At 40.1% G+C, this 25,669-nt stretch overlaps 1 protein-coding gene across 5 annotated transcripts in view; it reads right to left on the minus strand.

Moving 5' to 3' along the window:
* The window catches only part of TNFRSF19 (TNF receptor superfamily member 19), a 110,412-nt gene that overhangs the window by 11,314 nt on the left and 73,429 nt on the right, over nt 1-25,669 (minus strand). For all 5 annotated transcript variants that reach the window (XM_032260090.1, XM_032260086.1, XM_032260089.1 and 2 more), the window contains exons 6-7: nt 6,317-6,481; nt 4,768-4,893 (exon numbers count right to left, since the gene is read on the minus strand). In XM_032260090.1, coding sequence (XP_032115981.1) covers nt 4,768-4,893; nt 6,317-6,481 — 291 coding nt within the window. The remainder of the gene's footprint in view (nt 1-4,767; nt 4,894-6,316; nt 6,482-25,669) is intronic.

A 25,669-nucleotide genomic window follows, 5' to 3' on the forward strand; every position in this document is an offset into this window, starting at 1 on the left:
GAGTTCATCTCTCCAGAAAGTATTCCCACTTACTCTGACTCTAGAAACAGTGTCCATGGTATCATTTCTAGGAAAATGTAATGGTTGGGGGCATTTAAGGATCGCACAGTTACCACTAATAGTGTTGAAGAGTCTTATCTATGTAGGCAAAGGCAAAACTAGATCCACATACCACAGAAAGTGTATTTTATTCTTCACTCATTCCTAAAACAGGAGATAGTCATAATTAGCGGAAAAAGAATTATAATAAAAGCTTCCTATTCCATATAGCTGTGTGCTACATAGCAATGTTTTGTTCAATGATGATGGCCCACCTATACCATGGTGGTCCCGGAACTTTATAATACGATATTTTTCCTGTACCTTTTCTATGTTTAGATCCACAAGTACTTATCACTGTGTTGCAACTGTCTACAGGATTCAGTGCAGTCACATGTACAGGTTTACAGCCTAGGGCAATAGACTACACCACATAGCCTAGCTGTGTAGTAGGCTATCCCATCTAGATTTGTGTGCACTCTGCAAGGTTTACATAGTGATGAAATCACTTAATCATGCATTTGTCAGAATGTATCTCCATCATTAAGCGATGCATGGCTGTATATACAACATGAAACTGACAATTTCTTGAGAAGAAAGATTAGTTCCAAGAGGACAAGTCAATCTAATGGGATATGGTTAAAATAAATATAGATGGGTTATTAATCAAAACGGTGCCATTAGTATGGGTTCCATGGATGCTAACAGAATTGTAAAGTAGTAAGAGAACAAGGGAACTGGGGCAGACTTCCAGAGACGCTGGTTGGCCATAGAGGATTTTAATTTGCAGAGGAGGTGAGGTGGTAGGGTGGGGAGGAGTGGGATGTGTAAGTGTAGAAACATGTGCTGAGGAATATAAATACATAACAAAGAAAGTTAGTATTAAACACACTCTCAGACAACAGTGCAATACAAATAGAAGTCAAGACTAAGAAAATCACTCAAAACCATGCAATTACATGGAAATTAAATAAGGTACTCCTAAATGACTTTTGGGTAAATACTGAAATTAAGGCAGAAATCAAGAAGTTCTTTGATACTAATGAGAACAAAGATACAACATTCCAGAATCTCTGGACTCAGCTAAGGCAGTTTTAAGAGGAAAATTCATAGCACTAAACATCCAAACAAAAAAGTTAGAAAGATCTCAAATTAACAACCTAACATCACAACAGAAAGAATAAGAGAAGCAAAAGCAAATCACTCCCAAAGCCAGCAGAAGACAAGGAATATCCAAAATCTGAGCTGAAATGAAGGAAATTGAGACATACAAAACTACTCAAAAGGTGAAAAAATCCAGGAGTTCTTTTTTTGAAAACATTAATAAGATAAGCCACTAACTAGGCTAATAGAGAAGAAAAGAGAATATCCAAATAAACACAATTAAAAATGACAAAAGGGATGTTACCACTGACCCCAAAGAAATAAAAATAACCATCAGAAACTAATATGAACATCTCTATACACACAAACTAGAAAACCTAGAAGAGACAGATAAATTCCTGGACACATACAACCCTCCCAAGACTGAACCAGGAATAAATTGGTTCCCTGAACAGAACAAAAATGAGCTCCAAAATTAAATCAATAGTAGATAGCTTACCAACCAAAAAAAGCCCAGGACCAGATGGACTCACAGCCGAATTCTATAAGATATACAAAGAAGAGCTAGTACCATTTCCACTGAAACTATTTCAAAAAAATGAGAAGGAAGGACACCTCCCTAACTTATTCTATGAGGGCAGCATCATCCTGATACCAAAATCTGGCAGAGATACAACAAAAAAAGAAAACTTCAGGCCAATATCCCTGATGAACATCAGTGTAAAAATCCTCAACAAACTGCTTGCAAACTGAATCCAGCAGCACATCAAAAAAGGTAATCCACCACAATCAAGTAGGCTTCATCCCTGGGATGCAAAGTTGGTTCGACATAGACACATCAATAAATGTGCTTCATCACATAAACAGAACTAAAGACAAAACCACAGGATTATCTCAATACATGCAGAAAAGGCTTTTGATAAAATTCAACATCCCTTCACGTTAAAAACTCTCAATAAACTAGGTATTGAAGGAACATACTTCAGAATAATAAGGGAAATCTATGACAAACACATACCCAACATCATACTTGTTGGGGAAATGCTGGAAGCATTCCCCTTGAAAACTGGCACAAGACAAGGATGCTCTCTCTCACCACTCCTATTCAACATAGTATGGGAAATCCCAGCCAGGGAAATCAGGCAAGAGAAAGAAAGAAAGGGCATCTAAACAGGAAGAGAGGCAATCAAACTATCCCTGTTTGCAGACGACAGGATTCTATGCCCAGAAAACCGCACAGTCTCTGGCCAAAAGCTTCTTCAGCTGATAAACAACTTTAGCAAAGTTCCAGGATACAAAATCAATGTACGAAAATCATTAGCATTCCTCTACATCAACAACAGCCAAGCCTACACCAACAACAGCCAAGCCGAGAGCCAAATCAGCAAGACAATCCCATCCACAATTGCCACAAAAAGAATAAAATGCTTAGGTAGGAATACAGCTAACCAGGGAGGTGAAAGATAATTACAAAACACTGCTCAAGCAAATCAGAGGTGACACAAACAAATGAAAAACATCACATGCTCATGAATAGGAATAATCAATTTCATTAAAATGGCCATACTGCCCAAAGCAATGTACAGATTCAGAGCTATTACTATCAACCTGCCAATGACATTCTTCACAAAACTAGAAAAAACCTATTTTAAAATTCATGTGGAACCAAAAAAGAGCCTGAACAGCCAAGGCAATTCTAAGCAAAAAGAGCAAAGCTGGAGGCATCACATTACCCGACTTCAAACTATAAGAGGCCACAGTAACCAAAACAGCATGGCACTAGTATAAAAACAGGCACATAGACCAATGGAACAGAATAGAGAGCCTAGAAAGAAGGCCACACATGTACAACTATCTGATCTTCGAAAAAGTTGACAAAAACAAGCAATGGGAAAAGTCTCCCTATTCAATAACTGGTGCTCAGATATCTGGCTAGCATATGCAGAAGATTAAAACTGGACCCCTTTCTTACACCATATGCAAAAATCAACTCAGGATGGATTAAAGACTTACATGTAAAAAGCAAAAGTATAAAACCTGGAAGAAAACTTAGGCAATATCATCCTGGACAAAGGAATGGGCAAAGAATTCATGACAAAGACACCAAAAGCAATCACAACAAAAGCAAAAATTGACAAATCAGATCTAGTTAAACATAAGAGCTTCTGCACAGCAAAAGAAACTATCATCAGAGTAAACAGACAACCTACAGAATGGGAGAGAATATTTGCAAACTATCCATCTGATAAAAGTCTAATGCATAGCATCTATAAGGAACTTAAATTTGCAAGAGAAAACAACCCCATCAAGAACTGGGCAAAGGACATGAACAGACACTTTGCAAAAGAAGACATACATGTGACCAACAACCATATGAAGAAAGGCTCAACAGCACTGATCATTAGAGAAAAGCAAATCAAAACCACAATGGGATACCATCTCATACCAGTCAGAATGGCTATTATTCAAAAGTCAAAAAAAAAAAACAGATGCTGGAAAGGTTGCAGAGAAAAGAAAATGCTTACACACTTTGGTGGAAGTGTAAATTAGTTCAACCGTTATGGAAAGCAGTGTCGCAATTCCTCAAAGAGCTAAAAACAGAACTACCACCTGACCTAGAAATCCCATTACTGGGTATATACCCAGAGGAATATAAATCATTCTACCGTAAAGACACATGCACATGAATGTTCACTGCAGCACTATTCACAATAGCAAAGACATGAAATCAACCTAAATGTCCATCAATTACAGACTGGATAAAGAAAATGTGGTACATATACACCACGGAATACTATGCAGCCATAAAAAGGAATGAGATCATGTCTTTTGTGGGAACATGGATGGAGCTAGAGACCGTTATCCTCAGTAAACTAATGCAGAAACACAAAACCAAACACCACATGTTCTTACTTTTATAAGTGGGAGCTAAAAGATGAAAACACATAAACACAAAGAAGGGAACAACACACACTAGGAGTCTAGTGGAGGGTAGAGTAACTATTGGGTAATAGGCTTAATACCTGGGTGATGAAATAATCTGTAAAATAAACATGTAACATGAGTTTACCTATATAAAACCTGCACATGTACCACCGAACCTAAAATAAAAGTTAAAAAGTTGGTATTACCCCTATTTGCTCAAGCTAGAGATGAGTTTCCCTTTGAATTACTTTCCTAAACTATCATTCTGTCAATAGTTTAAGAGGCAATGATGATTGTATAAAACCTTAAAATGGACTTCTCAGCTCTCCCTTCTTTAAGAAATTCTAAAAATAGGCATATTAGCATTTGTATCCATAAAGGATACAAACTCCTACTCTACAAAAGGTTACCGCGATTTTAATTAAACTGACTCAAAACAAAGAATACAAACATGCCCCAGAAGTTGCTGAAAAATTCTAGAATTTTAACGGGATGCTTCTTTCCTTTTTAATACTTAAGAGACTCAAAACATCCAAACCAATGGGAGGCAGTGGAGAATAATTAATCAAGCTTAGTTTTAACTAGAAGACTCAACACAGCCACCTCGCTGTGAGGTGAATAAACCAGGACCCATTCTTGCTGCTTCCAGTTCTGTGGTTGCCTCCATTCCTCCTGAGGACCCTTCCCTGTTGAACTTACCGCAGGTCTGTGCTGAGTTCTGGTGGCACTGGCAGCACGCTCTGTGGGCGTATTCGTGGAGCTGAGGTCTGTCAAAACACGACAGCTCAGAACCGTTGTACTGAATGTCCTGCGATCGCAGAGACCCTAAATGAGGGGTGAGAACTCTGTCAGGGAACACAGTCTAGGAGAGTCCCGTGAACATCCAATGCAGATCTGTGCCATTCCAGCTTTCATATTTTTAAAGAATAAGCCAGCTGGCCGGGCGCGGTGGCTCACGCCTGTAATCCCAGCACTTTGGGAGGCTGAGGCGGGTGGATCACGAGGTCAAGAGATCGAGACCATCCTGGTCAACACGGTGAAACCCCGTCTCTACTAAAACTACAAAAAATTAGCTGGGCATGGTGGCGCGTGCCTGTAATCCCAGCTACTCAGGAGGCTGAGGCAGGAGAATTGCCTGAACCCAGGAGGCGGAGGTTGCGGTGAGCCAAGATCGCGCCATTGCACTCCAGCCTGGGTAACGAGAGCGAAACAACGTCTCAAAAAAAAAAAAAAAAAAAAAAAAAAAAAAAAAGAATAAGCCAGCTATCCTTCCAATGTCTGATGACTTCTTACATGGAGGCACAAACATGAAATAATTTGTTAAGAAACTTCAAAATGTAAGTTACTAATGTTGCCAATACTGAGAATGATTTTTACTTTTGCCTCTTGGCACAGGGACATCACAGCCTTGTCAGTCTCCTTACAAAGCTGTGCCACTTGCTGCGCCATCTGTAGTGAGGTCTACAGATGACCCTTGAGCAGTGTGGATTTGAACTGCACAGGTCACTTACACACAGATTTTCTTCAGCCTCTGCCACCCCGAGACAGCAAGGCCAACCCTCTCCTCCTCCTCAGCCCCCTCAACCTGAAGACGATGAGGATGACAGCCTTTACAATGACCTAATTCCACTTAATGAAAAGTAAATCTATTTCATCTCCCTTATGATTCTCTTAATAACATTTCCTTTCTCTAGCTTACTTTAATGTAAGAATACAAGGTATAATACATACAACAGGCCAGGTGCAGTGGCTCACACCTGTAATCCCAGCACTTTGGGAGGCCGAGGCAGGCAGATGACTTGAGGCCAGGAGTTCGAGACCAGCCTGGCCAACATGGTGAAACCCCATCTCTACTAAAAATACAAAAATTAGCCAGGCGTGGTGGTGGGCGCTTGTAGTCTCAGCTACTCAGGAGGCCGAGGCAGGAGAATCAACCCAGGAGGCAGAGGTTGCTGTGAGCTGAGATTATACCATTGCACTCCATTCTGGGTGACAGAGCAAGACTTAGTCTTGGGAAAAGAAAAATAACATACAAGATGTTTTGGGGGGGGTCAACATTGACGTGCAGATTTTCACCTGCTGCCTTAGCCCTCTGCTGTTCAGGGATCACCTGTGTTTCCTGTGCCCTGTGTTCTTTCACTGCTTGTTGGTGCTGGTCTCAGCCAAGTCTCTTGAGAAACACTTGCGCAACAATGTCATAAATGTCCTTCCCCCAAATGCTAAGAAATGGAATGAGCTCAAAACTTACAGCTGGGTTTCTTCTCCATAAACTGTCTCTTACAATAGATGACACAGAGGATGAGCAGGGCCAGTAGGACGGTGGCCAGAGCACTGCAAATGACAGCAGCCAGTGCCGTGTCCCGTGGGCTGGAGGCCGTGGATGCGATCTTCACCAGGTTGACCTTGCTGGCACCTGAAACCACAAGAATGGGGTCAGTGTGCTCTGCACAACTGGAGATGCAGTGCTTATGGTGCAGCTGGTGGGTACCTTTACCAGTGGCCTTCTCACACTGTGAGAAAACTGACACAAGACATTTAAAGATGGCTCAAGCATTCCCTCCACCCAGAAGATGTCTTTAACCTCTACCTGTGTGACCTTGACACGCTGACTCGAGTCTCAAGTTGCCATCTGTTCAAATGGAAGTAATAATGACTGACTCATGAGTTATGTAAAGTGTGTAAAACTGGCTGTGCTGTAGAATCATTAGCCACTGTAATGATAATAATTAGCATTTTAATTATCCTGAGGGCACCAGAATAAACAAACTCATTTACATCAGAGGTCTATATCCAGTGCAGTTAAACAGCATATCCTACTACCTTTACTTGGCACCCCACAATGTGCTGGGTGTCCCTCTCCTCTGTTCCCACAGCACTACAGACACACCCCCCCCCAACACATTGTGTTGCTAGAATCTGCCTTCAGCTCCACCAGAGCAGAATTCTTTGTGAGCCAAGAGTCTGTCATCTTTATCTCTGGCTGCCCAGTACTTGGCATATGGCAGGGAACTAATGTTTCTTATTTAATTGGAATTACACCACATTTTAAAGCAGACTGAATGCATGTACACTTTTTTGGGCAACTTTAGGAGAAAACAAGGAATTGGATCACCCAGAAGCTTATAGTAGACCTCAATTTTTGAGACAGTAAACATCTCTGAACGGCTTATCTGTTAACCTACTGGAAAGCATCTAAGTTTTGGAGAAAACATCTAAGTTTTGGAGGCAGGCATACTCATGTGCTAAGAGAGTCAAGGAATAGATGTTATTTTAGAGGCAGTACTGCTTTGTGGTTCTGGGCAGATTCTGCCCCCCCTGGCCTGGGTGAACCTCTACCTTTGTTGTGTGACCCTGAGACACTGACTTGAGTCTCAAGTTGCCATCTGTTCAAATGGAAGTAATAATAGCTACTGACTCATGAGTCATGTAAAGTGTGTAGGACTGGCTGTGCTGTAGAATCATTAGCCACTGTAATGATGATGATAATAATTAGCATTTTAATTATCCTGAGGGCACCAGAATAAACAAACTCATTTAAATCAGAGATCTATATCCAGTGCAGTTAAACAGCATATCCTATTTAACTAACCCCAAAATAATCTGAAAGAAATATATTTAAAAGGGGCATGAAATCTACACAGAGGGGCAGTTACACTTTCTCTTTCCCAAGCAGACCCCCTGAGTGAGCTGAGGGGCCCTCACTCTGCTTCCCTGGCAAGCGCCGCTCACCACGGGAGACGTCCCTTGACTGAGGGTTACTCTAGATAGAGGTATAATGTGTGCTTCACATGTCATTTCAGGTTGTCTAGAAACCAAATTTAAAGAGTAGCAGAGAGAGGGCGACAGAGAGAGACCCTGTCTCAAGAAAAAAAAAAAAGAAGAAGAAACAGGTAAAATTAACTATAGTCTATGTTACTTAGCCAATATCTCTTAAATATTGCATTTCAATATGTATTCAATATAAAAATTATTAATAACATATTTTGCATTCTCTATTTTGTATTAAAATTTCAAAATCCGGTATGGTTTTACAGACACAGCTCATCTCAACTTAGACTAGCTACACTTCCAATGCTCAGTAGCCACACATGGCTAATGGCTATGTAATGGACACGGCAACTCTAGAGACTGAAGGTCATTTGTACAAGTTGGCACCCAAACACAAGCCGATTTGTCATCTGGTCCCTTTCTCCTACTTCCTGGCTACAAACTCCTCACTTCCAATAAGATTGTATGACACTTGAGGCTGGAGCCAGAGAGAAACACCTGGGTTAATATTACTGAATCATAAATGCAGGATAGCACGAACTGTCATCTTGGAGCATGAGTCTTGGTATTTCCAGTCTCAGTGATTCTAGGCCACACATATGATGGTCTCTTATTGCCACCTGGGAAGGTACACACATCATATGTTTTGGGTTTAGATGAATAAGACTCATAATCCAATCATGCATTTTAAAGGACATTTATTTGTAAACATTTTTAATATTCACAAGATAGATTTGATCACCTCTAACTCTATAGAACACTATAATAAGCAAACAGCACACACTATATGTTTGTTTTACAGCAAGTTAAATGACACCCCTGACCTGATAGAGATTAAATCTAATCTGAAACAGCCTCTATCAGTGGACAGAGTCACAAAAGGACCTAAGAGCACAAACACAGCTGTGCAAACACTGAAAATGCGTAACTGGAGAGGAACTTGCATCCCACGCAAGTTGAAATAGCAGCTACAGAGGAGGGGAAGTGACTTGGAAATGAAAGCATTATCTATCTGGACCAAATGGTGAAGCTGTGGGAGACTGCCATTTACACTGGTGAGGAAGGCACTCACTTCAGGGAATCTCCTTAGCTTAAATTGTTGGTCAAATAACCCAGGCCTACACAATATGGAGTTTTAGCGAGAGCTGCCATAAAAATGAAATTTAATACATGATTTGAGTGGGGGAGGACTTCCAAGTTCTCAACTGCTGTAACTGTTGAGCTCATCAATTGACACAGCACTGGATGTTCAGAAAAATCCTGGTGAGAATAGAAATTTCAGGTTAAGGTAGTATCATAATTAGAGTCCTTTAAGTTCTTATTGTTTAAAACCCTTCTAAAATATATTCAGTAACTTATTTTCCTTAATATAAAAGAACTGTCTCTAACTTACAGATAGGTTAAAATGTCCCCGGAGTGAAGATTTTCTTCTTAATTTGGTAGTTTGTAACTCAGGATTTATATTCTCTAAACATGTCTTGTTAACATGTATCTAATACTATAAGGTGCAATGCTATAATGTCAGCGATATCTGGTTGCCACAGTAATATCAGTTTCAAAGGAAAAGTACATCCAATGTGCCCTTTCTCTACACATTTCCCGAGGCAGTAGCATCTAAAGATGAACAAGAAAAACAACTTTTACCTCTTGATTTTTGACACCTATATAACAATAGACATCTTATGGATTCAGACACCCTCAGAGTCCTCATGGGAAGCAGGGGTCCAGAAACTACATTCTTGATTCTTGTTTATATGTCGAGTTTATGACAACACTTAGGGCAAATTTTTTTTTTCTAGGAAAGGGGTTCATCATTTTTAGCTTTGTCGCATATAGCCATGAAGACAAAAATGGGAGATTGGACTGAGTATCATTTGATTTTAGAACAGTTCTAGAAAGGAACTCTTTTTAGTTTCAAGTAAAAATCTATTTTCTTATAATTCTTTTTGACTTGAGCAGCGAAAAACAAAAACCAAAACCAAAAATAAGGTGCCAAGGGGGGCAGATTTATACTAGCTATATAAAGTGGCTTCCACTCTGTAAAGTTTTTGTTGAGATGTTGTGATAATTCCTAAGGAAAAAACCCTTCTACTCTAGGGGAAAAGGTATTGTTTTGCTAACCTGTGGCAATGACACTGAGATGAAAGATTCTTTCCACTCACATGCCTTGACTAATGCCCCGTCCTAGTTCACTAAGCACAATGAATGCCTGCCAGGAATTCTGCCCATATCTTTTTAGGATTCTGACAGTACTTCTGAATAAGTGGAAATAGGAATAACCACACGCCTTGGAAAGTTTTTAACTTTTTCGGAATACAAAGTATTTCTTACTCTAACCAATTAAGTTATTAAATTCCACCATAATCTTGGCAGTACACTTTAGCAATTTACTTCAGAGCAAGGATTGTTTTCTTTCAGCTTAAATTTTACCTACGTTACATATATTACATGGGTTCAGTTTTATATTATGCATCTCCTTAGGAGTTCAACACAACTTAATAATTATGTCCTGAGTGTCTGCTATGAGTATGACATCCTACCAAGCATTAAATAAGTTGGATGAAAATCTTAATAGAAGAAAAGGAAATGGAGGTCTCCAGCACAGTCTGGCAAGTGTTTTTATAAAGTCCCATCTGAACCTCTTTGGGGTAAACTGAGGTACAGAAATCCACATCCTCTCCCCACATTTCATCCCCTAAAGAGCTTCAAGAATAGCTGGAAAGCCTTGAAACACATGCATTGGAGAGATTTGTCTCACAGGACAAAGGCAAGAGCAGCTTCTCAGATGCTGCAAATGAGGGACCCATTTGCAAGCCACAGAGGTGGCTAAAATGTTCATGCTAGCTTCTTTAGACACTGCTTCTCACATAGCTTCAGTGACTCACCCTCCTCACTAAGAAGTGGTAGATGTTCATTGGTGAGCTTCGTTTGATACCCAAGAAAATCAAGACCTTGAATCACATGCTCAAGGTTTCCCAGCGAAGCAGAGGCAGCCTGAAAACTGGAATCGGGCCTTCTGAGCCCCTCCAGTAAACCGCACTGCCCAACAGATGCAGGTAGCTTCTGAGATCGAAACATTCTGTCGGGTAATGATAACCAAAGTATAGCTCATGTTTGTTTATGTAAGGGCCATGCTCATTTCTGTGGGGAGAACTGAACCAGGTCACGGAGCAGTCACAGGGCTTTCCAGACAGCAGAGCTGCCTGAGTGTGCATGACAGCTGGTTCTGCAGGAGTTCACCTGCCCGCAGAGATGTTCCGGGTCCTCTGCCTTACCGTGGTCTCAGTGTCTGCATTAGGGGCCATTGTTGATCAGACGTGGGGGCAGTGAGCATGCTAAGCAATGACAGGATGTCCTGAGGCAGGGAGGGGGGTGTTCTGTGGAGGTGACTGTGTCTGGAAAGGGCCTGTGGAGGGAGGGAATGGGAAAGGACACATAGAGGCAGTCACAGCTGGCTTCCGCCTGGGCTTGCCAGGCTCCCTCCTCTGCCTTCTACTGCTACTCCCTACTTGCTTAACCCCTCCAACTTCCTACTATGCAATGTTTAAAAACCTGCTCAACAAAACATCCTTCTTCCTGGAGAATTTTCCTAACAAAGGGCCCCGTTCAGGCGGTGCCGCTTGGGAGGAAGAGAACCAGTGTCCAAAACCTGGCTCTTGCCGCTTTCTACCCTGGCCACAAGCAAGACTTTTTTCACGACTCTTAATCTCAGTTTCCTCCCTGGACAGGCTCCTCATGCAGACACCTAGACCCACTGAGGTGGAAGGGCCTGAACATTCTATTAGAGCAGGTGACCTCCTTCGGAACCAGCTGCCAGGCACAGTCCGACAGATCTGCTGTCTAGCAAGTTACATGGTCACTGTGGTCTGGCTGTGTTTTCCCTGCAGAAATGAGCATGACATTTACATGAAAGATGAAGTAGGATGCTGTATTTCACTACTGTGAAATTTTCCTTGCAGTCTGATCTGCTCTCCTGAACTCCAGAGTCACATATCCCACAGCCTACTGGGTACCTCCGCGTGGATGAAGATACATCTCAACTCACCATGTCCAAAGCACGTGCCCCGCAGTACAATCAAATCCTGCAACAAACTCCCTGCCCCCTCACAGATCTTCCTCACCTGTCAGTGCTTCTGTCTGCAATGCTCCCGTAGACTGCCACCGCGAGGGCTGCCCCTCAGCTGCTGGAGTCCCTCCGCAAATGTGACTGCCTCAGTGAGGCTTCCCACCAAACTACTTAAAATTGCAGTCTCTCCTTAGCACTTCCTACCCGCTGCCCTGCTTTCTCTTCCTTCACAGCACTGACTATCATCTGACATTTTGTATACTTTACTTGTTTCATTCATTGTCATTCTCTCCCAAGGTAGGAGTTGGAGAGCCCCCCCGCTTCTCAAACACACCCACCATGCTTGTGGTTAAGCTAGATTCAGCAAGAAGTCACACTCTGCAGCTGAGCCTGACCATGTCCAGTTTAGAGTCAATGGGGAGGAAAGTGTGCAGAAGCGGTGTGGGTTATGTGTGGGCCAGCTCCATTTAGGGAGCCATTGTTTGACCTAGATTTGTCCCCGCCCACACCGTGAGCTGGGAGGTGAATGCAGCAGCCAAGCCTTGATACTCTGTGGGAAGCAGATGTCCAAGGCTGGCCCAGCACACGGGGCAGGAAGCTGGGCTCTGAGACATCCTGATGCAGAGCTGCTTTCCCAGGCTGAATTGCTAAACAACAGAGAGACAAACTTCTATCTTACTTAGGCCATGATATTTCTGGGTCTCTTTGTTACAGCAGCTTTGCCTTTATCTTAACCAATTACATCTCCCACTAAAAGTCCAGGGAGTTTTGCTTGTATTTTTAACATCTGTTAAGGGTTCCTGGCACTTAGCTGGTGCATGATAAACATGTGTTAAGTGAGGGAATGAATGAATGTCTATGAAAGAAAATGGAAAAACCCCAAGTATTCCAGAAAGGTGACTTAATAGGGACTTGTCCAATCAATAAGATGAGATTATGCCAACGATGTGTTCACTGGCTGTCTAATAACCTTCCACCTTGGGCTATGTAGCCAATGACAATGCAGATGAGAGCAGCTGGAGCAAAGAACAGCTTTGTTTGCATGTGCTCACTTTATGCAGTTAATCAGGCGGTGCGTGAAAGAGCAAGGGCTGCTCAGATGTATCAATGACAATCCATGGAGATCACTGACCACATCCTTGGAATGAATATCAAACATGAACTTAGCCTTCTCTAGTCTATTGTAAGTAGCATTCCATGGAGTCATCACAGAAAGATCTTATTATATGCTAAATGTAATCTTAGTTAACAATCTAGATAAAACCATGACTGATTTATAATGAATACCCAAAGAAGAAAAGGGGAGGAGCTTCAGAAGGTGAACCGCTTCTTCCAACACAAGTGCTTTGGTACCAGTTTCAGAAAGTATCAGGTGAACTCGATAATGGGGACAATTAAGCATTCATATCATTTTACCAAATTAGGCATATTCATCTGACATTTTTACTTACTCCCCTCGAACACTAGACAGAGGTATGGAGAAAACAGTGAGTGCTTAGAGAGCAGTTAACCACAGGAGCCCACATTTGTCTTTCGTTGAAAGTTATCCGAATTATCGTCAACACCATTGCAGCTACCATATAACCACACAGGGCTTCTCCCTGCGTATCCGCTTTCTGGACGTGGTAATAACCCTGTACAGTAAGGATCTCATAGATGGAGAAGCCGGTATGTATCTGTAAATGCTTTTTCGTGCCAAACAACAATTAGGTGGCTGGATCTAGATCTGAGCTCAGGTTTGTTTGACCCTTAAAACTTAACGCTCTTTTTTTTTAAGCATGCTATGTTCTTTCCAACCATTTAAAGTAAAAAAATAGACTTCAGTGTGAAGGATTACTGGTTCAGATTCTGTGTAGACCCGTATATTCTAGTGAATCAGCTAACACATAAAACATAGCTTGACCTAATTTAAAACACAAGCATGGCTTTCCAAATCCAACCTGTTTTATCTAAACCCAAGATTAAGGAGGCCATGGAATTTTATTAGAGTAAAAAACAACATATGGCTTTTAAACTTTATTTTTAAGCATTATTTTAAAGGTCTATGTGGTATCATTAGATGAGTATTAAATAAACGTAGTAGGGAAGATCAAGTTGTAAATGAACTAATTATGCTTTCTGTCTGGACTTCCACCTTTGAGATTTCATTAATGTCTTGTGTTTTCATTAGAGAGTTTAGCCCATGAAAATAACACATCTGGATTCCTGCTGTGTAACTTATCACTCTGGCAACTCCAACATAATTGGAAATGCAAGCATTTTTACTTACTGGTGACTATGTTTTGACACATGCAATTCAATGAGCAATAAATACTGGAATATAAGTATACAAGTGAGGCACTTAAAAATATTTTTCACTGAAATCTTTTATCTTTGACTTTCATATTTGCTTCAAGTAAACTACAATTCAGTCCACTGCTTTCTGTGCTCTTCTACCAGCACCACCACCAAAATCCCAAATCAAATCAAAGTTTAATGAAATTAAACCCTGATGATGAATCTATTTCTAGTCACGTTCTTTCATTTTAAAAATTATTAACACAGAGCTCTTTGCAATTTTAACTGAGACAAGCACACAGTTCTGGAGTGTAAGCTTTATCTTGTTAATCTAAACTGGTTAAGCAAAAATATCTATGTAACACTTAACATATGAATTCCAGATGTACCACAATAGAGTCTGCCAATAAACAAAATAGTTGAATTTGTAAAATCTACTTTATACCAAGTACTCGGACACTGGATAAATGTGAAAGAATAAGCCTTCATCATTTATGTATTTTAAATTTTAGACTTTAGTCTTAGTCTATGTTTCTTTTTCAATAACCAAAAGAAATATTGTTTCAAAAACAAGCTTTTTCTGTTTGCTCTTCCACTTACATTCCTATCTACATTTTTAAAATTGAACTGATTTTTAAATTATAGTAAAATATATATAAGATTTACTATTAAGAAACAGAAACATTCACAATGTTATGCAACCATCACCACTAATTCCAGAACATTCTTATGTCCCCAAAAGGAAACCCCATACCCATTAAGTGTTCACTCCCCTCCCCCATCCCTCCAGCTCCTGGCAAGCCCTGATCAGTTTCATGTCTCTATGGATTTGCCTATTCTGCATATGCCATATAAATGGATATACATTATTATACAGCCTGTTACGTCTGGCTTCTTTCACTTAGTATAATGTTTTAAAGGTTCCTCCATGGTGTAGCTTGTATCAGAGCCTCATTTTTTAATGACTGAATAATATACCATTGTATAGGTACACCACATTTTGTTTACCCATTTATCAAATGATGGGCATTTGGGTTTTCTCAGCTTTGGCTCTTGTGACTAGTGCTGCTATGCACACTCATGCACAAGATTATTCCACATATTTAAAAACATTCCACAAAAATACATTGTACTTGTCTCACATGCTACCAAAAGATACATTATTGCCATTACACTAAAGCTTATGTTAATTAATGTCAGTCAAAAATACTTCCTAAGCAAGAGCTAGGGGAAGAATGGAGGGATTTTATGCTGGAAGAGTTGGCTGGGGTCAATTCCTGTAGGGATATACAGCTACAGTGAGAAGTTTGGATTCTATTCTAAGAATGACAGGAGGTATTCAACGACATCAGAATACACCTTCTCCTCACGTGCACATGGAGCCTTCTCCAGGATAGACCGCCTGTTAAGTCATAAAACAAGTGTCCGTAAGTTTAAAAAGACTGATATCACACAAAGTAGCTTTTCCAATCATAACGGAATACAATTAGAAATCAATAAGAGAAAGAAAACTGGAAAATTCACAAATATATGAAAATTCAACAACATACTCTTACATAATCAATGGGTCAAAGAAGAAATGACAAAGAAAATTAGAAAATACTTTGAGGTGAATAAAAGTAAACACACAGCATACCAAAACTGACAGGATACAGCAAAAGCAGCGCTCGGAGGGAAATTTATATGAATAAATTCCTACATTAAAAAAGAAGAAATATCTAAAGTCAGTAACTTTACCTTCTACTTTAAAACATTATGGTTTTTTAAAACATTTTAAAAAAGCAAACTAAGCCAAAAGCTAGCAAACGAAAGGAAATAAGACGGACTAGGACAGAGATCAATGAAACAGAGAATAGAAAAATAATGGAATGAATAAAACCAAAAGTTGGCTTTTTGAAAAGACCAATAAAATCAACAAAACTTTAGACTAAGAAAATAAGAGAGAATAGTCAAATTACTAAATTCAGAAATGAAAGACAGAATATTACTAAGGTCTTTACAGAAATAAAAAGGATTATAAGAAAGTACTAAAACCAACCATATGCCAACAAATTGAATAAATTAGATAAAATGGACAAATTCCTTGAAACACGTAAACTAACAAAATGGACACAGAAGAAACAGAAAATCTGAATAAATCTATATAACTGAACAGATTGAATCAGTAATCAAATACTTCCTGAAAAAGAAAATCCCACAACCAGAAAACAGCTTTACTGGTGAATTCAACCAAATAGTTAAAGAAATATTAATAGTAATTCTCCTCAAAGTCTTCCCAAAAAATGAAGAGAGGAGAACACTTATCAACTCGTTCTACTAAGGCTAGCATGACTGCATATCAAAGCCAGATAAAGGTACTATGAGGGAAAAAACTATAGATCAAGATCCCTTAGAAATATAGAGGCAAACATAACCAACAAAGTAGCAGCAAATTGAATTCAGCAGCATATTAAGAGATTATACACCACAACCAAGTGGGATTTACCCCAGGAAGGCATTGGTGGTTAATCATACAAAAGTCAATCAATACAACAAGCAATAATAAAATGAAGGGGAAAAATACATGACAAAATTATTTATGCTGATAAAGCCTTTAACACTCTCATGATAAAAACACTCAATGAACTAGGAAACTTCCTTAACTTGATATAGGTCATACATGAAAAACTCACAGCTAACATCATATTTAGTGATGAAAGACTGAACTAAACACTTAACTTTCCCCTAAGATCAAGAAGACAAGGATACCCGCTTTTACCAATTCTACTTAATATAGTACTGAAAGTCCTAGCCAGAGAAATTAGTCAAGAAAAAGAAATAAAAGCATCCAAATTGGGAAGGAAGAAGCTATCTCTTTTTGTAGATGACATTATCTTTCATGTTGAAAACTATACGGATTCCACGAAAAAAACATTAGAACTAATAAATGAATTCAGTAACATTGCAGGATACAAAATCAACATGCCAAAACCAGCTGAATTTTTATGCACTAGCCATAAACACTCAAAACTACAAAACACTGTTGAAAGAAATTAAAGAAGATCAAAATATGTGGAAGTACCTTTCATGTCCATACACTGGAAAACTTACTATTGTTAAGATGATAATACTACCCAAAGTGATATGCAGGTTCAATGCAATTCCCGTCAAAATTCAATGGCATTTTTTACAGAAGTGAAAACGCCTATCCTAAAATGCATATGGACTTTCAAGGAACCCTGAAATAGTCAAAATAATCTCAAAAAAGAACAAACATTGAGCACTCACATTTCCCAATTTCAAACCTTACTACAAAAGCTACAGTTTAAAAAAAAAAAAAAAGGTGGTACTAGAATAATGACAGATATATAGACCAATGGAACAGAACTGACAGTCCTGAAATAAACCCATGCGCTTATGGTCAACTGATTTTTTATATGAGTGTCAGTACCATTCAATGGGGAAAGAGAAGCCTCTTCAAAATATGTTGTTCAGAAACCTGGATATCCACCTGCAAAAGATAGTTGGAGACTATCTCATACCATATTTAAAAGTTGATTAAAAATGGATCAGACACCTAAATTTAAGAGCTGAAACTAAAATTCTTAGAAGAGGCTGGCACGGTGGTTCACACCTGTAATCCTAACACTTTGGGAGGCTGAGGTAGAAGGGCTGCTTGAGTTAGAGACTAGCCTGGGAAATGTGGCAAGAACACATCTCTATTAAGAAAAAAAAAAATTGTAACTGGGCACGATGGTGTCACCTGCAGTCCCAGATACTTGGGAGGCCGAGACAGGAGGATCATGTGAGCTCAGGAGTTCAAGGTTACAGTGAGACAAGATCACACCACTGCACTCCAGCCTGGGTGACAGAGCGAGACTCCATCTCAAAAAAAAAAAAAAAAATTTTTTTTTTTTTTAAAGACATAGAAGAAAGTCTTCATGACCTTGGGCTTGATATGGTTTCTTAACTGTATACCAAAAGCATAGAAAACAGAATAAAACAATAGATACATTGGGCTTTATCAAAATTAAAAACTTTTGTGCTTTAAAGGGCACCATCAAGGACATGAAATGACAGTCCACAGAGGAGAAGAAAATATTAACAATTCATACATCTCGTAAGGATTTAATATCCAGAATATATCAAGAGCTCCTACAACTCAACAAAAACAAAAATCAAAGAACCTAATTCAGCTTGTTGGATTTGCTAATTCAAAAGTGGACAAAGGATTTGAATAGACATTTACCCAAAGATTTACTAATGGTCAATTAGCACATGAAAAGATGCTTACCATTATTAATAATTAGGGAAGTACAAATCCAGACATAATGAGATACCACTTCATACACATTAGGATGGTTATAATTTAAAAAATATAAAATAACAAGTTTTGGTGGAGATGTGGAAAAGTTGGGACCTGTGTGAATGTGTGATTATTACTGATGAGAATGTAAAATGCTGCAGCTGCTATGGGATACAGTTTGGCAGTCCTCTAAACATTAAACACAGAGTTATCACACAGCCCAGCAATTTCACTCCTGGGTATGCACCCCAAAGAATGGAAAGTAAGGAATCAGACACTTGTATATCTTCCTAGCAGCACTATTCACAATAGCCAAAAGGTGGAAACAACCCAGTTGCCCATCAACAGATGAGTGGATAACAAAATGTGGTATAGACATACAATGAAATATTATTCAGCGTTTAAAGGCAAAGAAAACTTGATATATACCACAACACGAAGGAATCTTGAAAACACTGTGCTAAATGAAATAAGCCAGACACAAAAGGACAAGTATTAATCCGATTCCACTTACAAGAGATACCTAGAATTGGCAAATTCATAGAGACAGAAAGATTGTAAATTACCAGGGTTGGAGCAATGGAGGCACAGTGAGTTTTTGTTTAATGTGTGTAGACCTTCTCTCTGGGGTGATGAAAGAGTTATGGAGGTAGCTTAGTGCTGATGGCTGCACGGTATCATGAGTGTTATTAATATCACTGACTCGTACACTTAAGAAAGGCTGAAGTGGCAAATTTTGTGTCATATATGTTTTCTGACAATTGAAACGAAAGGTGATAGGAAGTGACTAGGGGGTTTCAGGGTGGAAGGTGACATGCTCTGCCTTCCACTTCAGAAGGATCACTGCCCGCTGAGCGGGGAGGGAAAGAGAGGAGGGCTGCAGCAGGCATGAGGGCGTCACACTGGTCCAGAAGATGGTGGTGACAGCTTGGGTTAAGATTACCGTCATGGAGGTATTGTCAGATGGCTTGATTTGAGAACTGTTTGCTCTAAGAGTAATTGGATACATGGATGGATTGTGAGTCAGGGGCAAGGAGGGGCAGAATCAAGGATGACACCTAGGTTTTAGAGTAAAGCACTTGGTGAATTAGGTGCTGTCTATTAATTTACTGAGACGGTGAAGTTTTGAGAGACTATGGGTTTGGTGGAGGGAGGAAGAGGTATAAAATATTTTGTTTTAATTGTTAAGTTTGAGGTGCTTATTACCTATCCCTGTGGATCTGTTAAGCCAGCAGCTGGACATACAAAACAGGCAGAAAAGAGATCGTAGTTGGAGATATAAATTCAAAAAGCATCAGTGCATAGATAATGGCCAAAGCCAGGGACCACCTATGTGTGTACAGTGTAAAGAAGACGACCTAGGGCAGAATGCAGGTAGGCTTTGAAATTAGGAAATCAGATGGAGGAGGAGCCAGTCTCTGAGATAAGCAGAAAACGAGCAAGTATAAAGAACATATTTCAAGAAAGACATAAATAAACCAAGACTTTGTGGGATGAATTCTTCTGATTCTTAAATAAGTAAGCTACAAAAGCCCAGGCCCAGTGGCTCACAGCTGTAATCCCAGCACTTTGGAAGGCCAAGGCAGGCAGATCACATGATGCCAGGAGTTTGAGACTGGCCTGGTCAACATGGCGCAAACCCGTCTCTATTAAAAATACAAAAATCAGCCAGGCACGGTGGCACAAACCTGTAATCCCAGCTGCTTGGGAGGTTGAGGCATGAGAATCCCTTGAATCCAGGATATGGAGGCTGTGGGGAGCTGAGATCATACCACTGCACTCCAGCCTGGACAACAGAGTAAGACTCTGCTTAAAAAAAAAAAAAAAAAACAAAGACAGACTACATCAGGATATTTTATTTTAGAAATTAGTTACAGAAAGCAAATTTGTACATTCTGAAGAAAAAAAGGTGGGTGATTTTTGTAAAATTAGCAGCCCCGCCCATTGTAACCACTTACAAATTTATTATTGAATGAAGATTCTGAACTAAAATGAAACCAAAATGTGATTTGAAAATGTATTGTCACAAAGTAAGAGGAGCAGAGCTCAATGGAAATAAGAGTACTCATGATCTTTTACTGAAATGGGTTGTTTCCGGTAAGAAAGTGTCATTTTTCAAATGGATGATCACAGAAGGATTACGCTAGGATTTGCATCTTTCTCGTAAGGAATCATTCTGATGTTACTTTTGTATCTTCACCTAAACATATATAGCTACACAGGGGCTTGATGTCTCTGATCACAAGCCTCTGAGACTGACAGACATACAGGCAAGCCTATTTCCCACCATCCGTGACTGCACCTAGAAGCAAAAGTTCATCATGTCAGACCACAGTCCTCAAATATGCTCCGAGGGCTGTTTCCAAGCTAGTACAGCTAGTGCTCGACTTACGACCACGATTGGTTCCGGCAGACTGGTCGTAACACGATTTGGTCGTAAGTTGAGTAGGCTATATGCACGCGGTGATGGTAGTGCTGCCGGAAGCTGGTCTGCACTGTCGTACGCCCAGCTGGGCAACCTTTGCGCTGCCAGACACGGAGCAGTCGTGGCTAGCAATTGTGGTCATAAAGTCGTATGGTTGTAAGTTGCATAGGTCGTAAGTCAATCAATACCTGTACCTGATATAGTTTCCATTGATTTTCTTTTTTGAACTGTGTATTAGTCTGTTCTCATGATGCTAATGAAAACACATCTGAGACTGGGTAATTTATAAAGGAAAGAGGTTTAATTAACTCACAGTTCAGCATCGATGGGGAGGCCTCAGGAAACTTACAATCATGCCAGAAGGGGAACCAAACACATCCTGCTTCACATGGCGGCAGGAGAAGTGCCAAGCAACGGGGGGAAAGCTCCTTATAAAACCATAAGATCTTGTGAGAATTAACTTACTATCACGAGAACGGGATGAAGGAAACTGCCGCCGTGATTCAATTATCTCCCACTGGGTCCCTCCCATAACATGTGGGGATTATGGGAACTACAATTCAAGAAAAAAACTAACAAGCCCATTCAAAAGTGGGCGAAGGATATGAACAGACACTTTACAAAAGAAGACATACATGAGGCCAACAAACATATGAAAAAATGCTCATCATCACTGGTCATCAGAGAAATGCAAATCAAAACTACATTGAGATACCATCTCACGCCAGTTAGAATGGCGATCATTAAAAAATCTGGAGACAACAGATGCTGGAGAGGATGTGGAGAAATAGGAACATTTTTGCACTGTTGGTGGGAGTGTAAATTAGTTCAACCATTGTGGAAGACAGTGTGGCGATTCCTCAAGGACCTAGAAATAGAAATTCCATTTGACCCAGCAATCCCATTACTGGGTATATATTCAAAGGATTACAAATTGTTCTACTATAAGGACACGTGCACACGAATGTTCACTGCAACACTGTTTACAATAGCAAAGAACTGGAACCAACCCAAATGCCCATCGACGATAGACTGGATAGGGAAAATGTGGCACATATACACCATGGAATATTATGCAGCCATCAAAAACGATGAGTTTGGGTCCTTTGTAGGGACATGGATGAACCTGGAAACCATCATTCTCAGCAAACTGACAGAAGAGCAGAAGATCCAACACCGCATGTTCTCACTCATAGGTGGGTGTTGAACAATGAGAACACATGGACACAGGGAGGGGAGCACTACACACTGGGGTCAGTTGGGAAATAGGGGAGGGACGGTGAGGGGTGGGGAGCTGGGGGGAGATAGCGAGGGGAGAAATGCCAGATGTAGGTGATGGGGAGGAAGGCAGCAAATCACACTGCCACATGTGTACCTATGCAACAATTTTGCATGTTCTTCACATGTACCCCAAAACCTAAAATGCAATAAAATAAATAAATGGGGGAAAAAAAAAGATGAGATTTGGGTGAGGACACAGCCAAATCATATCAAACTGAGGGCACATCAAAACCAGTACAGCTACGCAAGCTCTTCCCCTGTGGTGAGCAATGTTGTGACACTGGTTTATAAATACAGAACTTAAGCTTGACTCTTTTTTTAAGTTCCCTTGGTAGGCACTGCCCTAATTATCAGCTCTTTTATGATTTAAATGTAAGTGAATCAAGGCAGAACCCTACGACGGCCCCAAGCTGTCGCTGTTTTAATATTAATACTGATGATTCATAACTATGCTTTCATTGTGAGGAGAACTCACCCCAAGAGGTACACTTTTGTATCTTTTTTTCCCCACTTAAATTGTTGTATCCACTTGTGTCTAAGGGCTAAGAGCCAGGGTAAGTAAAGAAAATGTAAAGGATGAAAGACTATCCCTGGAACAAAAGAAATGCTCATTCTATTACAATGGCACCGATGGGATCTCAACTGGGGCACTGAGGCGTGGAGGTTAGTTATTTACAACCACACAGAGCAGGACTCCCCCTGGAGAACCCCCACAGAAGATCTTCACACCTTATTTCTGTTTTCCTCTGGCTGCCCTGCCCATCATTGTTTTATTGCCATCCTCAGCCTGTTACTGTGTGTTGGAAAAAAAAAAATCTGGAAGAAAATGTGAAATGTCCTTCATGAAACGGGGGGAGATGTTTGTATCCCTTCTGAAATTTAAAGCACTTGGTGCCCCCCACATTTATGTTAATTCTCAAGTTCTTAGAAGAGTCACTTAAAAAACAGTTTCCTTTAGATTATTAATAAACATTACTCTCTATTATAAGGCATTAAAAAGACCGAATTATAGCCAATGTTCCAAGATGGTTTCCATTATCCCATTTCTATCTTCTGAATTAAGAGGCAGAAAGGTCCAAATCTTGCAATTACATGAATCAAAGCTCTCTACTGCATTCTCAAAAGCATTCATCAGAACATGTTGCTGAATTTATAAAATGGAAGAGGTATGCTATTAGAAAAGTAAAAACTTCTCTAAATAACAACTTCTCACTCTATCAGTTCTTAGCTACTTCTCTGCTCTTGGAAAATCCTATGCAATAGCCAGTGGCTTTAAATCTCCTCTCAGAGAGAGAAATAAATGTATTGTTATTAGTTGGATACTGACAGAACATTACTCTGGATCAAAGGGTTAAAGATAAGAATGCAATATCAACATATTAATTACAAAGAATAGTTGCTTTTAGTTACACCTGCTGAGGAAGCAGAAAATGGCAGCACCGTCTAGAAAAATTAATATATATATATATTAAAAAACTGCATGAGCAGATGAGATGTAAATGTTTCATGTGCCTGTGAACACACATTAAAGTTGGGCTTACATGAACATGATTTTACTCAATGAGAAGTAAACTGGAAACACATCTACTCCAAAGACCTGACCTGATTTTTTTGCTGGAGCTCTGGGTAGGCAGATACTGCTACAACTGAATGCACTGCTTATTGATAAATTTAAGCACTTTGCTTCTGAGGAATCACAGTTTAAAATTTTAAAAGGATGTAGATAGAGCTTCCCTCCACTGGTCCATGTGTGATAACAAGCACATCAGCAGGCCATCATCCTTCTTCCCTTTCCTCTTTCCTGGCTTAACAACTTACTGGAAGATGCTGGACATTAATGGTTAATAGCTTTGCAGCCAACAGTCTGGGTTCACCTCCTGGCTTTGCATACACAAGCTGTGTAACCACCAGCAAACGACAGCCTTTTGCCTCAGTTTCCTTACTGGTAAAAACAAGAAATAACAATAGGTACTTCACAGGACTTTTGTGAGAACTGAATGAGGTACTGCATGTCAAGGGTTAGCATGGAACCTGCCACACAGTGTCAGTCATGCTTTCTCCAATTATTATTCGGAATCAGACATTACAATGATTATGTCAGAATCTGGACTGTCGGCCGGGTGTGGTGGCTCATGCCTGTAATCCCAGCACTTTGGGAGGCCGAGGCGGGTGGATCACAAGGTCAAGAGATCGAGACCATCCTGGTCAACATGGTGAAACCCCGTCTCTACTAAAAATACAAAAAATTAGCTGGGCATGGTGGCGCATGCCTGTAATCCCAGCTACCCAGGAGGCTGAGGCAGGAGAATTGCCTGAACCCAGGAGGCGGAGGTTGCGGTGAGCCAAGATCGCGCCATTGCACTCCAGCCTGGGTAACATGAGTGAAACTCCGCCTCAAAACAAAAAAAAAAAAAAAAAAAAAAGAATCTGGACTGTCTCTTAAACCACCTACACACTGGATAGGCCTTTGAAAAAAATGATGGAATGAGTGACCTGCAACTAATTCTTGATGCATGTGTCCTCTTATCCGTAAAGTACTAAAGTTAAGAAGGAGAACTAATGATTAAAAACAAACCAAATTAATCTTTTCCAGAAGTTTAGACTTCTTTCTTATAAAAAGCATAGACACTGTGACAGATAATCCTCAACGATGATTCAATCGAAAATCTGTTGACTTTACAATGGCATGAAACCATTGCAATTTTGACATAATATATGATACAGTATTCAGTAAGTTACATGAGATATTCAACACTAATAAAACAGGCTTTATGCTACATGATTCTGCCCAAGTGTAGCCTGATATAAGTGTTCTGAGCATGTTTAAAGTAGGCTAAGCGAAGTGCTGCTGTTTGTTAGGTGAGGCGTGCTGAATGCATTTGTGACTTACATCTTCAATCTGCGACGGATTTATCAGCATGTTGCACTATCGTAGATCAAGCAGCATCTGTACATTTATCCGAGTATCTCAAAGGACTTCACCAAAATGATTTCTTCATTGGTAACATCAAGCAACATTACATAACAATAAGCAACAATTAGCAAAATAATCAAGCTCAAGGAATATTGCCAATGAAATGGTAAAGCCATTACTAAGAAAATCCTGGCCGGGCACGGTGGCTCCCACTTGTAATCCCAGCACTTTGGGAGGCTGAGGCAGGTGGATCACTTGAGATCAGGAGTTGGAGACGAGCCTGGCCAACGTGGTGAAACCCCCATCTCCACTAAAAATACAAAAAAATTAGCCAGGTGTAGTGGTGCATGCCTGTAATCCCAGCTACTTGGGAGGCTGAGGCAGGAGAAACGCTTGAACCCGGGAGGCAGAGGTTGTATTGACCTGAGATAAAACCACTGCACTCCAGCCTGGGTGCCAGAGCAAGACTCCATCCCCTGGCAAAAAAGAAAATCCTTCATCTGCAAATAAGAATACATGTAATTATTTGTCAATTACACAGACAGCTCTCAGAATATATAACAGAGGTCCCTACTGCCAAATTTT

This window comes from Sapajus apella, unplaced genomic scaffold (genome assembly GCF_009761245.1).
Source record: "Sapajus apella isolate SASKATOON/1434 unplaced genomic scaffold, GSC_monkey_1.0 scaffold114, whole genome shotgun sequence".
Taxonomy (NCBI): Eukaryota; Metazoa; Chordata; class Mammalia; order Primates; family Cebidae; genus Sapajus; species Sapajus apella.